Genomic DNA, 15,858 nt, shown 5'->3' on the forward strand with positions numbered 1-15,858 from the left:
TCGTTCTTGAATCTACAATTTAATAGTAAAAAATTGCTTTAACCCTTTGCTTGATCGATTCTTACAGTACAATGCGCTCCCCCTGTTTAATTGGAACATATGCAATGTTAAATTACGTTTCAGGGCTTCTAATTAATAGCCTAAAATGTAATGCAATGTATTATAAAACACAAGGTAAAAGGCACAATGTATTCTCTATTACAAATCATGTGTCTCAATAAATGGTGTTGTTACCACATATGACCAATCCTACCAAATACTCAAAAATGTTATACTAATATTTACGTTATACATAAGTATAATGTATCCTCCATTGTGAGTGGATAGGTGTCTTTCAGTGCACTATGTAGAACATCGTTACAGCATCGACCACTCCATATCTATTACATCCATTGACACTGTAAATACATATTCTAAATATTTGTTTCATCCTATTGTTTATTGCCTGATCTTAGGTGGTAACAAGGAGCCATGTGAATAGTGCATGCAGAAATGATCATGGCATCAAAGTCAATAATGAAAATACATTCTCTAGCCATGCTCTGTTTGAGATTCTGAACCAGTGTTTTGCGTTTTTGGGTCTGACCATGTGTTCCTTTAATTACGGCTCACAGCCTCACACATTTAACCCTGAAAGCCATGAACAATACGGCTTTAATTGATATCCAGATCCCTTTAAAAATACCAAGAGAAATACCAATCTCTTGAATACTCAAAACAGGCACAACAAAAACATGCCTATAGTAGTGCAACACACCAAGTACATACAAACCACCCCCAAGGTGCAGAACTGCAGATACAGGATACAAAAGAGAACTCATATTCACTCGAACAACAACTACAATGCACCAGTAATTGGCACCAAAATTGGCTGGTGATAGATGCACAGCTGATGACCTCACAGGCCCATCCCAACTGTATGTCTCTCTTCATACCCTGCATGCAGGGGTCATCGCCATGCATGCTGGATTGTGGTGGACTTTTTCTTTTTGTCAAAATTCAATTTTACAAAAAAAGATGGCAATCATATTACCAGAAACGCATAAAGAGCTAGCCCTGAATGACCATTGCAGGTCTGTAACTCTGATGGTGTTCAAATGGGACCAAATGGACACTTACAGGTCCATGTGGTTCCATTTGTACACTCTCAGAGTTAAGGGTGTCCTTGCAAATAAAACATTTGAGAACCACTGTACTAGTTGGACTATGGAATATGCATAGTGTTGTAGTAAATACGTGTCATACATATTCTGAAAAACTCTGGTGACTTGACAGCAACTAGGTTTCTCAAAATGAGAAATGCTGTGTAAAAAGAAAATCTAATTTTTGCCACGAACTAGACCAAGTCTTTGGCACGGACATATATGTCTGTGTATACGGACATATTGATGACCCCTGCCTGAGCATGTTTGTTGTCTGTAGTATCAACTGAACCTTTGAGGTGTTTTGAGGTGTTTCTCTCCCATGTGACCAGCAGGTGTCACTATAGGAGTTCCTTTGTGGTTCCTTCTTCCCTGTTGATCCATGTCAGCCTGACAATGCCACAGTTCCTGGCTGTTTCAACCCATGTTCCTATTATAGCGTTCACGACACACTCACCAATCTCAAGGGCTGAAGAATTGAGAATATAATGAACGATCATCTCAGACGGTCAGTTCTCATTTGAACTTTCATATCCGTAACGTTCACAATATTTTTTTTATATAATACCCGGTCGCATTCGGTGTTCCTGAAGCCTTGTTTTCTTCTCATGGTTTCCCCATCCTTCTCCCCACTTTGCGGCCTTCTTGAGAGCTTTGGAGGCCTTCTTTGGGTTCCAGGGAGTGAGGGTGAGTGCGATGGTATTGTTCTAATGGGAGAGGGTGATGGAGAGGCCTGGGGGGGGGTGCTCTCAGGAGAGCTCTGTGTAACGCTGTCTCGCCCAGGCTTGGATCTCTCCACCTACTGCACACACCAGCAGGTATGACTCACTCCTCACCTGTGGCAGGCACACCTGCAAGGCCAAGTGAGACGTTAAGAAGATGGGCGAAAGGTACATGGTACCAAGTGGTGGAAAAAGTACTCAAAATGTAAGTAAAAGTATCAATACTGCCATGTAGAAATGGTCTGTTAACAAAGTCTGGAATAAAAACATTACTTGAGTAAAAGTGCAAAAGTAATGGTATCAAAATGTACTTAAAGTACCAAAAGTAGAAAGCACTCATTATGTAGAACATCCTGTTTCACATGTTTTCAAATGTATAAAATGTCTAAAAATCTTGATTTGAGTACCAGATTTACAAGCTCAATGTGTTGCAATTGCGACACATTGTGAGCTTGTAGATCTTTCAAAAGACTCTACACATTTTTGACTGGACATTCTGCACAAGTAGTACTTTTACTTTTGGTATATTTTTATGGCAATACTTTTGTACTATTCCATTTTGATTATCCAGACTTTTGCTTGTTGTAACAGATCTATTTCTGCATTGCAGTATTGATACTTTTACTTAAACCATTAAAGGAGAATTCCATACTAAAAGGATTTCTTACCTTTCTTTGTAGTTGTTACGTCCCCATCAAAGAGGTCCAGGTGTTATTTTGTGCAAAAGCTCCTTATTGGCTATTTCCCCTACCATAAGCCCTAAATGAATTGAATGGGATGTATGGGGTGTTGTGCTAATTTGCTTATTTCCATCGCTCAAAATTATAATTTCTTTGTATATATCCTCTCTTCATAATGTAAATAATAACCCAAGCGGCACACTTTACTACTTATTTCGATGGAAATAAGCGAATTAGCACAACACCCCATACATCCCATTCAATTCAATGGAATTAATTTAGGGTTTATGGTAGGGGAAATAGCCAATAAGGAGCTTTTGCACAAAATAACACCTGGACCTCTTTGATGGGGACGTAACAACTACAAAGAAAGGTAAGAAAGCCTTTTAGTATGGAATTCTCCTTTAAGACCGGGAACACATCTGTGTAACCTCAGCTTTTAACCATTATTTTAAACTTTAGCGGTTGAAAAATAGAAGATCTACAAGCTCACAGCGAGGCACCGAGTGTCGCACTATGAGCTTGGTAGATCTGCTAGCCTATTTTTGAAAAATCGTGAAAACACAAATCTTTGCATATATTTCCCGGCAAACGTTTTTAAATCAAACTTCTGCTTCTGAGGGGTCCCTAGAACAACTTATTCTCAGATGGGGGTCGGCGGTCAATTAGCCTACATATGTTTGGGGTCGTTGACATGAAAAGGTTTGAGCACTGACACAGAAACATATATTACACATCATGTCCATCCATATAGTTCCATACCCTGTGGAACAGGAGCATGTGGCGGTGGAGGGCAGTCACCAGTGGATAATGGCAGGCAGGGGGCGCTCTCTGCTTCTGCAACACAGTTAGGTCAGGCAGGTGAACAATAACAGCCTTTCTGCCAGAATATAAATAGAGGCACAGCCGCACATCACAAGACAAAGGGCTTGTCCTTCATTTTTGCACCTCTATTTTCATGTCTATTTCCATGATAAATTATGACCTGCTTGTGTTCGCCGCTTAGCGAACACGGCGGCAGCTCTTAAAGGAGTAGTTCACCCAAATAAGGCGTGCTTTCTATCAGTTACACACCCCATGAAGCCTTGAGAGAATTCATGGAGATTTTTTTGTTTTGTTTTTGTTGCATTCCTAAGCCAATAATTGACCGGGTCAGTAGGAGACTCGATAGGCGAATCATCAAATTATTGGTGACTAGGCATGTCCGATATTATAGGCCGATATTTGCATACAAATGTAATATTGTAAAATATCGTTATCGGTTTTAATTTATCAGCCCACATTAATGTTTATCTGGAAAACATTACATTTATGAATGCATCCAGCACAATGAAATGAGGCATAATGTGTTAAATCCACGACTGCATATATCGGTATCGGTTGATATCGGAAATTAGGATTTGGACAATATCGGGATATCGGCAAAAAAGTCAATATCGGACATCCTTATTGGCGACAAAAACACCAGAGGTGTCTTGACGATGCATAATTAGCCAGCCAAAGAGGTTTGCATGCCTTCTTTAAAGTGTCTTCTTAAACAAAATCACAAAAGAAGATGAACATGAAAAGTGGAGTGAAGAGTCTTACATCCCCCGGAGAGTCCACACAGTGGGCAGGCAGAGCAAGAGATGCTGGGCAGATACTCAGCTCTGTGAGTGGAGGAGAGAGAGGTGCATCAGAGCCAGTGGCATGGTGGGGCGGCGGCGCTGCCTTGGGTGTGCGGCGCGTCTGGCCAGACCCAAACATTTGTAAACAACACACACACAGAGAGAGAGAGACACAGACACAGAGGACCACAACAACACGGTTTGCGCTGATGGAAGCTTTGCATGGATTTGCAGTGATCGAGCGGGCGTGTGACAGACGCAGGGAAAGAGTGATGAGGGACTCGGTGATGGAAAGTAACTGAGTACATTTGCTTAAGTACTGTACTTGAGTCCAATTTTGAGGCTTTACTCAAGTAATTTCAATTTCTAATACTTTTACTTCTACTCCACTACATCTCTGATCCAAATATAGTACTTGTACTTCACTTCACTACATTTATTTTAAAACTTTAGATGCTATAGTTACTTTGTAGATTTTGATGATTATCACAAAATGTATATTAAGCACTTCAGCCATTTGAAAATAGCAGGTACAGATCTATTTTCAAATGTTTTTTTTATACATTTGAATGAAAACTTGAAATGGGACATTATTACTTTTACTTTTGGTAATGCAAGTACATTTTGATGCCTGCACCTTTGTACTTGTCTTTTACTCAAGTACATTTTGAATTCCAGACTTTTACTTACTTATATCCCCCTTTTTTTACTACTAAAAAAAGATAGCTTTTCCACCACCGTGAGGGAAAAGGGTGTGTTGGAAGGAGGCAGACCATGGCCTCACACATGTTATGTAAAACATGGAGCTGGGGCTTATTAGCATGCTTTCTGCGCATGCTGTTATCGATCAGAGCTGTGGCAAGAAGGCATAATAAATGCCACCCGTCGGTTAACGGACCGGCAGGCTTCAGACGAGACATTTAACATTGCATCTTTAAAAAGCTCACGACACTGTATTGATTTATGGAATTGGGCACACAAGGTCCTTCTTGCATACCAAGGCTATTCTTAGAGTCGATATTTATCCCCCCCTGTTCTAGCCGAGGTCTCCAACATAAGCAGATGCTGCCGGGGCACTGCTGCATGTGGCTCTCTGTTTATTCAGCGTGGCTCATATTGTCTGGAACTTCCATCTTACAGTTGTTGTTCTTAGGTACTGCGGGGGCTGTTAAAGTAGTCCTTAAGTTGTATGGATATCTGTGGGATTAGGTAATATCGCACAAATACCTGGGGCTCTGAAAATAGACCAAGAGTCTCAGAAGTATTTGAATGAGTTGTACAGATACAAACACTATACCTCTAAATGGCCTTTGCAGTTTCACAGATTTTCCATGAATACATGTGGAAAAGCAGTGGTGGAAAGAAGTACATTAACTCAAGTACTGTACTTAAGTACAATTTGATGTATTTTTACTTTACTGGTGTACTTCCAATTTAAATACTTTTACTTCTACTCCACTATATCTCAGAGGCAAATATTGTACTTTGTACAAGTTTTACAAAATATACATTAATCACCTCCCTACATATAGTTTGGCTATTTGAAAATAGCCAATCAAAAAGCTCACAAGGAGTCACTTTGCGACGCGTTGTGAACTTGTAGATGTGCTATTTTCAAATAATTCTTATAGCCTACAGTACGCATTTTAATCATCAGAAAACTTGTGAAATGGGTGGGACAATACTTTTTCCATCACTGTGGAAAAGTGATCAGTGTTTTTAACCACGTGAACCGTTCCTCCCTATTCTGGACATAATCATAATAGGCGGAAATAGTCGAACATTTGCCAAAAACAGCTCATCACAACACAGCACATTGCGAGCTTGTAGTTGCTTGGTTTAGAAGCAGAACATGAGGGGGCGAGGGGAATTGCTAGGTGACCTCGGTCAGTTAAGTGGTTTAATAGTTGTAATAATTTCTTAATAATAATCCCTAATTATTATTTTCTGTTGCATGTGAACTTGTGGTACTCGTCTCTGCTGTGTCGTAATAACGGCTGATTCGATCACAACACTACATAAGTCAATGATTCTGTCAGTGTCATGATACAGTAGGATCACAGATAAATGATGGATTATGGATACAGACTACAGTAGGTGTGAGGATGATGCAGGAAGCGTGGATGATGTTAATTCCTTGCCTGTCTCCTTGGGGGTCCTGCAGTCCTGCATCGCTCCCTTGAGGCTCTCCATCTCCTTTTCCAGCTCACAGTATCTCCTCTCTGCCTCTTGTAACCGTCTGGGGAATTAATAAGGACAGATGGCTAATGGTGGGGTGGGGGCTTTCAAGTAAGAAGGGGATGGGGGGTTGGTATGCAGGTGTGTGTGTTAGCCTCGCATAGCCAGCCTTTATCTGCCTTTTCAATGCATATTGCCCCAGGCAGATTAGACTTCACGGCCGAAGTGGTGACGAGCCAACCGGATTCGTCTGGAACCAGTCAACCAGGCTATAACCAACCAGGGCCCAATATGCAAATAGGGGCGGGACAAAAATTGAATACTGAGAGAGCCGAGAGTCACGAGACTAATACACACAGTGACATTAGTATCGCTACGTGAGGCTAGGTGTGGCCTGTGGGCTTTCAGATTGAGAAGGTACATGCTTTTTTTTTGTCAAGCGGTGGTTCTCAAAGTGGGGTCTCAATGATTGATAGCTGGGAACCAAATGGACCCATACGGTGTATGTAACAACTTAACGAGTTGAACCAAATGGACCCATACGGTGTATGTAACAACTTAACAAGTTGACATTTGTTTCCATTTGTACACTCGGAGTCAGTGGATGCGTACCAAATCCAAGTACTTGAAATTGAAACGTTTGACAACCACTGACGTGGAGGTGTGCATAGTTGAGCTGTGTTTGACCCAATGTTTGCTTTACTAGTTTTTCCATCACCCTCTCTAGTGGACAACTTTGCAGACGGTGACAAAAAGAATACAGATATGAGTGACATAGATGGTCAGACAGCATCATTACATAATTTAGTTTGAACTAAACATGGACACCCAATGATGGCCTTATGTGTTACATGGACTTATGCCTGGCTTGCTTCCTAATGTAGGCCTACTGTACCGTGCATGCAAGTTGTTTTGGGAATAGAGAAGGTACCGGTAACCTTTTTCAAAGGGGGCCATATTAGACATATTAAAACACCCAAGGGCCAACTACATTACCAATATAACCAGACATGCAAGGTAAAAAATGAAATAAAATAGCCTTTCTTTGACTTACTTTGGACACCCCTGGAATATAGAGGGTATGCGTGTGACATCATCATACCTGAAAGTTTTGCGGGAACGCCTACTGAGTGGCAAAAAAACCTCATTTCTGGCCTTGACAGCCATACATCCAAACAAAAGTCCTATCTGATTGCATCTGATTGCATTAAACAACGTTAAACTCACATTTCCATTCACTTAGTTACCACTCGATTTCTTAAGTAATATCATGGTGTCTATTTGTATAATGTAGTATCACCTGTGCAAGTCTTCATCAAGTCCTGATATTTGGTCAGTCTCCTCTTCCTGCTCTTCCTCCTCCTCTGCTGGGGGAGAGTGAGTAGAGGATGCCATACCTTGCTCCAGTGTTAGGGGGCACTCCAGAGAGAGCAGGGCAGGCAGATTGACCCGCACATTTTCTCTAAGCTGCCAGATTTCATTCTGAAGCCCACAAAACACAAAACACACACACACACACACACACACACGACAAGGGCAATGCAGCCGTAATCAGAAACCTAACATCGTGTCTCAGCGCATACCAGTTTGCCAGACATATTACTGTAGTGTGTAGGCTACACCTGTCATATTCAACACAGCATCTGTTCAGGAAGTGTAGCTTCGAAACAGCTGATTGCCACATTTCAGGCTGCTGAGGTCATTTCTGACGGCGGTCTTCAGTTCTCACCTGCTTCTCTGGGGAGTACATCCTCTCACACTCCCTGAGACTCTTGTGGTCGATCTGCATCATGATGTCTCGACTGCGGTCCACGGCACCGGTCAAGCTAAAAGAAGGATAAGCCCAGTTCAGCTATGACCCCCGAAACCCACAGCTCACAATGGCTTGCATGGGTGACATTGTGTGCTTGTAGACAATATTTAAACTAAATTGAATGCCTACATTCCATGTGCTTCAAATATGATTATTTCGGGGTCCCCAATTTAAATGATTATTTTGGGGGGTCCCCAGTTTATGATTTTACAGCCTAGAAAGGTTGAGAACCACGGTCATGTCTGCCTCATTTTGGTGTATGATTATGTAGGCCTATGTCAATATTTTCATAAATTTAAGAGCACCTGGTGGCCGTGTACGAGTAGCCCACAAAAGCCAAGTGTACCCCAATCGGAGCCCGGTCCATGACATCCGATAGCGTCTCCTGTTGGCGACAAACTGCATTTACATTCTAAGAATCCCCAAAAATGATTAACTGAAATGATTTGCTCAGTTTGTAACTCATAACCGACATAAATGCTTGATGTTCATTATTTTTCTATAGATATCTTAAATCCAGTGGAAACAGTACCATGTCACTCAGACAGTCGTCCAGTACGTCAAAGTTGGAGGTGTCGGTTGCGTTGGACACTTCGGGACAGAAAGGGGCAGGTAGTTTATGCAGGGACCTCCAGTCTAGGCCGCGGAAGAAGGCGTGGCTCCTGAAGTCGCTCAGACCCTTGTTTCCCAGACGCTCGTCCCTCTCGCAGATCAGCCCCGTGATGAACGACCGGGCCTCCTCCGACATCTCTGGGCCAGACAGCGGAATCTCAAAGTGATCCTGTACAATGAGAGGGACTGTTTATTTTAGGGAAATGTATTTTGAATAACAATAATCATTATTATCATGGTTATGTAATGTTCATCCCAATTTTCATCTTCGCCAATTCCGTTTAATTCTTTTGTATTTTCCTTGTAGATTTATGGTTGAGTTGAATGTGAGTGGACTCTCAGGATTAGGATTGTGACCGGTTCTGCCCTCTTCGCTAGGAATGCTACACATCATACATCATGTTTTATAGCAGTGATGCACGTGGTGCTGTCATCCCTGACTGTACTGGAATAGGTGAAGCACACGTCCTCTTTCCACAGTAAACAGTAAAAACAACAGTAAAAACTTCACCAAAAGTGTCTGTTTTAGCAACTTGCATCAGAGGTCAGCTGGGTAGTTAAAGTAAATGTGAGTGGAATGAACGGTGCTGTAATTGTCTCCCTCTCAAATCTCTTCCTCCAAATGATGTCATGACTTCACCGTTAAGTAAATATTCTTTCTCTCTCTTTTGCTGGCTAGTGGGCAAACGTTAACTTGCCTGTGAGTGTCACTGGCAAATATTCATAACATTTGTTATGTTACTCAGTCTTCATGTTAAAAATAGTGTTTCTCAGAATACTACTTCTAACTTAAAATAGGTCTAAACCAATTTTAAAGTGTCATCCAAGCTGATATTTATACTAGGCCCCTTGGATACATCCGAATGGAATGTTTATGTTGGGATAAACAAATGTGGATAATGTGGTTCAAATTGGACTCGCATGGACTGTTTCAAGGAACCCCATTAATTGCAATTAAAACCATAAAATAATAAATAAACCATCAAATAAAATCATAAAAGCTTAACTGAAGGGAGTGCCCATTGTGTCTTCAAATAACAGTGGAACACAACTGCGTGTTTGGATATACGTCCGCAGTCAACGAACCTGAAAGTGTATGATCTTGGCGTATGTTTGGGAGATGGACTCTGCGTAGAAGGGCGTGGTCCCCAGCAGCATCTCATAGGCACAGATACCCAGGGCCCACCAGTCACATTCTGAACCATATCCTCCCGCTCCCTCTACCGCCCTCAGAATCTCTGGAGACAGATAGTCAGGAGTTCCCACTGCCAGGGATGAGTTCACCTGCAAAAACACACGCCACGCACACACACATTTGGAGCATGCATTTGGTGACTACGGTATATTGATTGGTAAACTATAGAGGGTATGCGCAGACAAAAAACTACTTTCTGGCCTTGACAGCCCATATACATACAAACAGAAAAGTCCTTTTTGATTGCATTAAACAACGTTAAACTCACTTTGCCACTCACTTTATGCATGTGCATACCCTCTATACCCACCATTTACAGTAGACAATAAATGTGGCACATCCTGGGCCCCCTGCCACCTGGGATCCCGGGCCCCCTAATAATGTCAATAAACAGCTAAACTTCAACTGACACGGACACTTTTTAATGGCCAGGTATGAGTTGTTTTTTTAGCACTATATACTTGAGTACAATATAGTAGTAAATGCAACAATTACAACAATATTTAGAATTGTAGCTTAAATGTATACTGAGCAGGATTTCCACCCTTGAAGTTACAGAAATAAATGCAAAAGTTGTACTCGATAATTACATATAGCAGTTGTTTAACAACTAAGAGTCAATTACAAATGCATCTAGGTTATGGTATTCAAACAGCTGCCCCATCCCTTCTAAATAGTTATGGGATCAATGTTGTTAATAGAAACATGCAGTTGTCCCTTCAGGATATGAGTCTGATGTCACTTGTAAAAACAAGTCTTTGAATTGACTGGCAAACAGTACCAATCTAATACCCCAAAAGGAACAAGGAATTGGCATTTTAGCCTAGTAGTATGTCTGGGTGTTCCAGGGTCCATGTCTGGGTCTCGGCCGTCTAAATCATTCAGTGTTTTACCCCCCTTACCGTGCCCCTGGTTGCTGGATATACATAATTGTCAGTAGCCACATGTAGTGAGATTCCTTAGTGTCCGCTTACTGTTCCATCCTCCAGAAGCCTGAGACAGGAGCCAAAGTCCCCCAGTCTGATGTGTCCATCTGCTGTCAGCAGGATGTTGTCAGGTTTAATGTCTCTGTGGGGGACATGCAAAGATGTTTAGTGTCTAGTCTATATGAGGGACATGCAAAGAGGTCAATTTGGAGCATGCGTAGATTTCACGTGGTTGATAAGAATGGATGGAGGGTGATTTGTATCGAGCTCACTTCATAGCAGCACGGGTGCATATGCATAAGCATCTGCTATCATGATTACAAGCCCCAGAATCACAAGAATGCCTAGTCGACACTATTCTTAGCCCCACTAGCGCAGGGGCTCTAAGGATAGTTATTTCTGTCTGTTGGTCGGTCCATTATTTTGGGCCCAAACAACATACAGTAATGTGAAAAACGAAACGACGTTCGTATTGCCATGGAATTAGCTGTGCATTTCCATGACCCCTGGAGAATACCCCCTATTGATTGAGCTGGCCCAATGGCCTTGGCCTTTTCCCTAAAGCTCACAATGCACCCAAGGTGTCTCAAAATTGCACTTAGCATGCCACCTGCTGAGTGCATTTGCCAAGCATTCTGGATGAGCAGCACTAACCTGAGGGACCACATGACATGGCCACCTTCAGGCCAAATGTCAGCTTTGCATATCTCAGTTTAATTGGCAGATTGCAGGATGAACCCTACTGATTTTGGTGACTCCATGGCCTTTCCGAGTACCCCCCACTAGCCAATTGTTCTGAAATATCCTATTGGCAGAATAATCTGTCTATAATGGGCAGCCCCCCCTCTAAGCATGTCCTCGTTTCAAACCAATGATCCGGTTAGGGATGTCTTGTTTTCTGATGTTGGCCTGATTGTCTACTCTACTGCTTCATACGTCGTCGTATGGTGCTCGTTGAAGACTGATTTTCAACAGAGAAAATAGGATGCAACGCATCACCTGTGCTGCTACCTGTGCACGTAACCGAGTTTGTGGACGGAGTCGATGGCCATGACCATCTCGGCCAAGTAGAACTGAGCCATTTCCTCAGGGATCTGGTCTCCGAACTTGCTGAGCAACGACAACAGGTCACCGCCCACATAGTAGTCCATCACCAAGTACTGGAAGAGAAGTCATTTGCTGCGAGGTTACGGAAGAGCTGTTGCAGGGGCCGTAGAGGGACAAGACATGCTTTGAATTATGCAAAATGAACAGATAAACAATCATCAGTCGTTTGTAAGGTTGGGGTCCTTTAGGATTTTAACGATTCAGGTTCCTTGACGATTCCCTATTAACGCTGCAAGTCCTTAACGGTTCCTATAGGGTTCCAAATGGACCCTAACAGGTCTGTAATTCTGAGTGTATATCTCTTAACTGGTTCAGACCGTACGACGTGTGGGAGCACTTATAAGCAATCCAACCGACGGGTTGGATTGCATTTTAATGATATCAAACGAGAAGAATATTCTGATTATTATTATTATTTTTTTTTTGTCTCTCAAGACCACCATACTCTTTGCTCTTCGTTTATCTGTTCACTTACTAGTTTACCGCTACAGAAAGAATACCTCACGTAGGGCGCTCTCCGTGGTTTTGATCAGATGGTTATACTAAGCTCTTCATTTCTAACTTCTCACCTGCCTCTTGTTCAAAATATGAACGCGAGCGATCATGGAGTGATAATATTGAAACGAGAGAAAGGTAAGCCAGCAAAAATATATGTTAATGACATTTAGAAGATTTAGAACACTTTCCTGGGGGTCTTTATGTGTGTAATATGTGGTTTTAGATATTTTACATCTGCATTCCCCTATCCACAAGGAGGAGCAGTGCACCAAAGCATTATGGGAATTGTAGTCCAGGAAAGAAGTGAGCCCAGTGTCGATGACATCAGAGACACTGGGATCATTGCTAAAATCTAAAATATCTAAAACCACATATTACACACATAAATACCCCCAGGAAACTGGAAAGTGTTCTAAATCTTCTAAACATCAATAACACATATATTCTTTTGCAAAAAGGGTGAAGTGTCCCTTTAAGAGTGTGAAAATGGAAACATTTGTACACTCAGAGTTATGGCGGTCCTTGAAATTTAAATGTTTGAGAACCACCGGTATTGTAATTGTATATCAGACGTTAATGCATATACCAGGTAGTTGTCATCCTGGAAGGCGTAGTGCAACTCTGTGATCCAACGTCTATCGCCCCTCAGCAACACCTCCCTCTCCTCCTGATAGCAGGCTGTCTGCACACACATCCAAACAGAACAACCACAAGACAAAACGGACACAGGTGCACAGATTACAGTGTGTACCGTCCGTAACCATCCATGCAGTACTTAAAACAACAACACAAAGGAATTGCTTTGAATGTGTGTCATTCCGCTGTGGGTCTTTTACCTCTCCTCTGTTCAGCATATCCCACTTATTCATAATCTTGAGAGCATATACTTGCTGGGTGCTGCGCATCCTTGCCACAGCAACCTGCAGAAGAATGATGTGACCACATAAAACCTACAAGTGTCTAGTACTTAATGATTTGACCAGAATAATATAGCTCTAATTTATACTTTGTAGCACGACAGTGTCACAATTACTGATTGCAGTTATTTCAGGAGATGTAATTATATAGATTTTTTCTGTTGCTTACTTAAAACAGAGTGAAGTGTCTGATTGGCTTGGTTTGATTCATCCATTCAGAATCGGCTCTCACCTCACTGAAAGTTCCTCGGCCAATCACCTTCAAGATGTGAAAGTCATCCCGTTTGATGCGGGTTTTCTTCACCTGCCTCACCAGGGGCTCCGCTGTGATTGGAGGGGAGATGAGAGAGACTGTGACTGACAGAAAAGAAAACACATTAAGTTTTTATTACCTCAGTATATCCACCCATAGCTGTGGTTTACCATTAAGCACAGCTTTACACTGCAGCACCGATTAGCTACACCTGGCCTACAGGGCACTGCTCCATGGATTTGTCTATAAGAAAACATGGCAACAAAGTGTTCAGATTCAGACTGCCTCTCCCTCTGCCCATCGAGTGGGAAAAAATTCAAATAATCCTGTCCCCTTTTCAGGGATTATATCGTCTGTTGGGTGGAAACCTCAGAAATCCAGTTTGTGCCGCGTTTCGAGCATGTGGATCTGCTACTTTTATTTTTTTACTTAATTTTTATTTGCAGATTTTCATTCACACGTACAGTCACAGTGCAGGGTTTCATATAACATTTTCAAGCATCATATTCCAGTCCATATATGAAAGTAAATTGTTAGTGGCGTTCTGTATTCAGTCCATTTATCGCATTTTGCGAGGATTAGAGTCTTGCAATCTCATGTTATTTTCTCCATTATATGAAGGAGAGAGAAACTAATTCAGAGCATACACGCACATCGACGGTGGGTGCTGGGCCATATGGAAGAAGATGGGGACCACACACCAGTTTCAGGCAAAGGATTTACTTAATTTCAGGACAGTGTTTTGATAACACGCCGTCGATGTCCGTGTAAATAGGTATGCTCTGAATTACATTACAAATACCTCCTCCACAATGCTCAGCCACCCACTGCTCGCAAATTGAAGCATCTGCTTTGTACCATAGCCTTGTTTTTTTACTAGCTGCCAATAATACTTATAAGTGGATCTGCTACCTTTGATGCTTTTATGTGACGCTGTGGTATGATCAAGTAAGAAAATATGGAGATAAGAGGTTTCTTCCCGCGACAGCAACAATACTGTATGACATGGGGATGGGGCAGATGACAGCTGTGTAGAGGCAACAGGTTCCGGAGTGAGCATGTTGTGGACCTCCATTAAACAACTTCAATAACTCAACATTTGCTTGACGATGTCGACCTCCTTCTACACCAGCGGTGCTCAAACCTTTTGGCTGACGACCCCCGGAAATACTTTGGCCATGTCTCGCGACCCCCCCCCCCCCCCCCCCCCCCCGCCCGGACCTCCTACACAGACGATCTATCTAACCCCACAACCAGTAAATCACTAAATAATCACTGGGTTTAAAAACACCACACTGTAGCCGTCATTTCTTTGCTTGGTGGTCGGGGGACATTTCCATTCCTGAACGTTGGCAGTTTGCCATCGGTGAAGGTCTTGAATAAACACAGGCGTCGGAGCAGGATAGCCTCTACCTAACACAGCACATACTGTACATGTACATCATGGCTGCACACTGCATGCCAAGGCCTCGCATGCTCGCTGGGAGGATACAGCTGCAGGAAGGACATCTACAGAAAGTAAACACTCTTCCTGTGCTCCAACCCTTCCTACCCAGTATACCCGCTCTCTCTACTTTTCACTGGTCATTCAGCATTTTTAATTCATTAAGTCCATGTACTTAAGTACAATTTTGAGGGGTTTTTGTATTACTTTCTTCAGTAGGCTATTTACAATTTCCAATACTTTTACTTCTACCCCACACCCCACTACACCTCAGAGGAAAATATTGGACTTTTACTCCACTACAATTATATGAAAACTTTAGTTACTGCTTTGTAGATTTTTATTATTGTTACAAAACACACTAACCACTTCAGCTCTAAATATATTTTGGCTATTTGAAAATAGCAGATCTACAAGCTCACAATGCTTCCGATTGTAGATTGGCTATTTTCTAAAGATTTTATATACATTTTGAATTAGTTCAAGTCAATGCCAACGTACAGTATCCTTGTCACTAAAAAGGGGGATCGATTAGGCATTGATCACACAGTTACTACTGTAACGGAGTAGTTGTTCGATGATGGGTTTTAGATGGGTAGGTTTCATGCGCGGAAACAATGAAAGTTACATAACTGGAACAAAGTAGAATATTTGCTACAATTGCCGATGTGCTTGTGGTTTTTGGTTGTCCTCGAAATGCCTCAAAAAGGAACTCCATGTCTGTTTTGCTTTGTGAAACATTAATGGTCAAAGACATCTAAGAC

At 42.0% G+C, this 15,858-nt stretch overlaps 1 protein-coding gene across 5 annotated transcripts in view; it reads right to left on the reverse strand.

Moving 5' to 3' along the window:
• dmpk (DM1 protein kinase) overlaps positions 1–15,858 on the reverse strand; it is a 22,433-nt gene continuing 6,575 nt past the window's right edge. Inside the window, exons 2-15 of one of the 5 annotated variants that reach the window (XM_080780786.1) lie at positions 13,630–13,721; positions 13,317–13,400; positions 13,067–13,162; positions 11,887–12,035; positions 10,924–11,017; positions 9,841–10,038; positions 8,675–8,923; positions 8,448–8,527; positions 8,059–8,155; positions 7,630–7,811; positions 6,293–6,390; positions 4,132–4,193; positions 3,307–3,375; positions 1–1,993 (exon numbers count right to left, since the gene is read on the reverse strand). In XM_080780786.1, coding sequence (XP_080636912.1) covers positions 1,892–1,993; positions 3,307–3,375; positions 4,132–4,193; positions 6,293–6,390; positions 7,630–7,811; positions 8,059–8,155; positions 8,448–8,527; positions 8,675–8,923; positions 9,841–10,038; positions 10,924–11,017; positions 11,887–12,035; positions 13,067–13,162; positions 13,317–13,400; positions 13,630–13,721 — 1,652 coding nt within the window. In that variant the 3' untranslated portion in view covers positions 1–1,891. Of the gene's footprint in view, positions 1,994–3,306; positions 3,382–4,131; positions 4,273–6,292; positions 6,391–7,629; positions 7,812–8,058; positions 8,156–8,447; positions 8,528–8,674; positions 8,924–9,840; positions 10,039–10,923; positions 11,018–11,886; positions 12,036–13,066; positions 13,163–13,316; positions 13,401–13,566; positions 13,722–15,858 lie in introns of those variants that run through there. The other 4 variants (XM_080780785.1, XM_080780787.1, XR_013965191.1 and 1 more) reach the window with 4 other exon arrangements.

The sequence above is a fragment of the Protomyctophum bolini genome (genome assembly GCF_963924005.1).
Source record: "Protomyctophum bolini genome assembly, chromosome: 13".
In the NCBI taxonomy this organism is placed as follows: Eukaryota; Metazoa; Chordata; class Actinopteri; order Myctophiformes; family Myctophidae; genus Protomyctophum; species Protomyctophum bolini.